The 3,748-nt window shown below is 48.5% G+C and overlaps 2 protein-coding genes across 5 annotated transcripts in view; one reads left to right on the forward strand and one right to left on the reverse strand.

The window, feature by feature from the left end:
* The window catches only part of SLC7A6OS (solute carrier family 7 member 6 opposite strand), a 9,144-nt gene extending 6,023 nt beyond the window's left edge, over positions 1–3,121 (reverse strand). For both annotated transcript variants that reach the window (XR_009400945.1, XM_059383566.1), the window contains exons 1-2: positions 2,900–3,121; positions 2,494–2,775 (exon numbers count right to left, since the gene is read on the reverse strand). Coding sequence is in view for 1 of the 2 variants with exons in the window: in XM_059383566.1 (XP_059239549.1) it covers positions 2,494–2,775; positions 2,900–3,094 (477 nt within the window). In the remaining variant the exon portion in view is untranslated. The remainder of the gene's footprint in view (positions 1–2,493; positions 2,776–2,899) is intronic.
* A 46-nt stretch (positions 3,122–3,167) lies between these two features.
* Positions 3,168–3,748, forward strand: part of PRMT7 (protein arginine methyltransferase 7) — a 47,453-nt gene continuing 46,872 nt past the window's right edge. For 2 of the 3 annotated variants that reach the window (XM_059383406.1, XM_059383407.1), the window contains exon 1: positions 3,322–3,428. The gene's annotated coding sequence lies outside the window, so the exon portion shown is untranslated. Of the gene's footprint in view, positions 3,272–3,321; positions 3,429–3,748 lie in introns of those variants that run through there. The other variant, XM_059383408.1, reaches the window with a different exon arrangement.

Genomic DNA, 3,748 nt, shown 5'->3' on the forward strand with positions numbered 1-3,748 from the left:
TGCGGGCCTCGATCCCAGGACCCTGAGATCATGACCTGAGCCGAAGGCAGCGGCTTAACCCACTGAGCCACCCAGGCGCCCCTGTGTTACCATTTTAATCATGGCCTTGCCAGAGTGCTACCAACAACCTTTCCCTTGATAGTTTAGTAGGCATAAAACCCAAAATTTGCTTTCAGCTTAAATCCATTTTTAAAAAATAATTATTGAGAGCAAACATTTTTTAAAAATCTGCAATTAAGTCTACAGTTGTGTTTCTGAATAGCTGTTTAAAAGCCAATCCTGAAAAAAAAAAGACAAGAACTCAGTCTGGCTTCATAAAGAATTCACAAGCAAAGTTGGCTACTATGTCCTATCACACTGAATTTTAAAAGCATCTGACCTTATAGATCATCTATACAATGTAAGAAGTGTTAAGTATTCTTTATTTAATATTATACATAAACCACACTAAAATACCTTTCATTAGGCAAAAGGCAACATTTTATTTTATTTTAAAGATTTATTTTGACAGAAAAAGAAAGAGAGATCACAAGTAGGCAGAGAGGCAGGCAGAGAGAGGGGGGAAGCAGTCTCCCTGCTAAGCAGAGAGCCCAATGTGGGGCTCGATCCCAGGACCCCGGGATCATGACCGGAGCCGAAGGCAGAGGCTTTAACCCACTGAGCCACCCGGGTGCCCCTGCATTGTTGAGAAAAATCTGTGTTCACATCCTTCATCAGTTTATATATTAGTTTTTGTTATAAAACTTAAAGAGCTATTTGATTGATTCGATTCCACTCAACACTGGTTTACTTTTTAAAAATTTTAAATTAATTAATCAATTAAATTTTTAAGATTGTATTTATCCATTTGTGAGAGAGAGAGTGCGAGAAAGCATGAGAGAGGAGAAGGTTAGAGGGAGAAGCAGACACTCTGTGGAGCTGAGAACCTGATGTGGCACTTGATCCTGGGACTCCGGGATCTTGGCCTGAGCTGAAGGCAGTCGATTAACCAACTGAGCTACCTAGGCACCCAACACTCGTTACTTTTAAAAGGTATTTGACTCGTAACTCATGAATCAGTCTTCAGTAAGTTTTGGTAAAAGATGTGGCTATAGTCATCAAGCCCAAATTGTTATCCATGTATACTAGCACCATGATTAAATATTTTTTGCTTGATAAATTTTGAATTAAAATTTCAGTTCTTTTTTTTTTTTTAAGATTATTTATTTATTTATTTCACAGAGAGAGAGATCACAAGTAGACAGAGAAGCAGGCAGAGAGAGGGAAGCAGGCTCCCTGCTGAGCAGAGAGCCCGATGTGGGACTCGATCCCAGGACCCTGAGATCATGACCTGAGCTGAAGGCAGCGGCTTAACCCACTGAGCCACCCAGGCGCCCTAAAATTTCAGTTCTTAAACTTCAAAAACTATTAAAAGGAAAGAAAAGCGAAGTGCTTTTTTTTCTTTTTTTTTTTTAAATGCTTACCAGGAGGAGGCAAACCTTAGGTTGAGGGGCGCCTGGGTGGCTCAGTGGGTTAAGCTGCTGCCTTCGGCTCAGGTCATGATCTCAGCGTCCTGGGATGAGTCCCAGATCAGGCTTTATGCTCGGCAGGGAGCCTGCTTCCCTCTCTCTCTCTTTCTGCCTGCCTCTCAGTCTACTTGTGATTTCTCTCTGTCAAATAAAAACAAAAACAAACAAACAAAAAACCTTAGGTTGAGAATTTTCTATCTCTACAGTCCTAACACATGTACTAGAGTTTGTTTCTTGGAACTGAGGTACAAAACAAATTTGGTAAGTGTAAAATGGAACGAACACTGGATTAAATATGAGAAGACTTGCATTCTATACTTCAACCTGCCTCAAACTCGATTAGCTACCCAAGACTAGTCCTTTAACCTCCCTTTGATGAATGTTTCCATCTGTTCTATCTGTACCTTCCTCAAAAACCTCCAGTAATTCCCCCATCTCAGGGTGTAAGGCAGTATGTCCTTAAAGGTACTTTCAAGGTCTAACAGAAATCGTCTCCCAAATTCCTTATTATTCTTTGGTTCACTGGGCTCCAGGCACAGTGATCTTGAAAACACAAAACTGCTCTTCTTTCAGATATCCAGTGCTTTGCCATTCGCCTCCTCCAAGTTCTCATTCTAATGTTATTTTCTGAGACCCTCTCTGAAATGGAACCACTCTTTCCCTGCCACTCCCCACCTCTGTAAAGCCCATATCACCATCTGACATTGAATTTAGCTTTTTTACTGTCTCCTCTACCTAAACGTTAAGTCCTCAAAGCCATATCCACAGAACCTAAGAACAATGCCTGGAACATAGTGGCTATTCAGTAAATATTTGATGAACGAATAACCTAACCTGCAAAACGAGGTTACCACGGCTGACATATCATCCATCAATAAGGCGAAGCCGTCTGCCTCCTCTTAGCTGTGGGCTGACTTAACGCCCAGACTCTTGGCACTATCTGTCCGGAGAAGCCTAGCGTTGTCCTCTGGGCGGGGATACTCACTTTGGGAGAGCCTGAGGTTGCGACCGCCTCGGGGTCTCCTTCCTCGTGAACCAGGTCGACCAGCTGGAAACCTGCGTCCTCCGAGGCTTCTGCGTTTTCCGGTGCGTCTTCGGACTCTAGGCCACCCGAGGGAATCCCGGAGGATCGGCGGCTAGAGATCACCCTGTAGCGGCCCTCCTGCCGCACCTCCTGAGCCGAAGCGCGGAGGTCGCGGCGGATACGCTGCTGGCTGCCCCGGGAAGGGCGCAGTGCGGCTCGAACGAGCGCCTGGACTGGCTCCTCCTAGAAGGTGGTAGGGGAGGAAAGCCGGCGTAAGCAGGAGGTTCGTCAAGGAGTCAGGGATACAATTTCGTCCCAGCAGCGCCCTACGATCCCCTTCAAGCACCGGCTCCATCCCGCCCAATACCTGGGAGCGCACGGTGGCCACCAATTGGAAGACATTATTCTCGGGCTCTCTCTCCAGATCCCCGGGGGTTGTCTTTTGGGTCTCCGACTCAACCGCGCCGCTCCGGAGACGTTTACAAGAGAGGACTAGGGCTTCAGCAGGCTCTGCGTTGCGCTTCCGCTTCACGCGAAGTACTGCAGTCCTGCCGGCCTCCATAGCGACTGTCGCGGAGCACTGTGGGAACGCGTGGGGTGAGATGGGAGAGCCTCCAAGTTCCGCTTCCGGGCCTCGCTCCCGGCACGCCCAGCGGGCACTGGGAGGTCCCGCCCTCTTTCGCCAGCCGCGGGCAGGTGGAGGTGGCGGCGTCAGTGGACGGAAGGGTTCCCGCGGCGGGTGAGGCCCTGGGCGGGTTGGGAAGGTGGGGTAGCAATAGAGTCCTGGGTGCAGCCGTCATCTCTTGTCAGCCCGAAAGTTCGGGGTGACGGTCCTGGCGTGGGCGTATTCGGCCGCGGGAGTATGTGTCTTCCGAATTCTCGAGGACCTTTCTATAGTACGTATGGGACGGCTTAGAGCCCCTGGGCTGGCGAGAGAACTGGGATACGGTTTTGTCGGGAGACCTCCACGGAGACCTAGATTATAGTTCTTGGTGCCACCTCTCAGCGACAGAAACTCGAACCACAATCATACGGAGCTCCAGCTGTCGCTCCCGTAGCTGGGCCACGTTTCTCTCATTCAGGGAGCTGTTAATGGGCTCGATTTTATCAGTCACTTTATCGAGTTGTTCATTTACCGGTCCAATCACCACATGCTAGCCAGAGCGGCCCTGTGGGAACGCGTGGGGTGAGATGGGAGAGCCTCCAAGTTCCGCTT

The sequence above is a fragment of the Mustela nigripes genome, chromosome 17 (assembly GCF_022355385.1).
Source record: "Mustela nigripes isolate SB6536 chromosome 17, MUSNIG.SB6536, whole genome shotgun sequence".
Lineage (NCBI taxonomy): Eukaryota > Metazoa > Chordata > Mammalia > Carnivora > Mustelidae > Mustela > Mustela nigripes.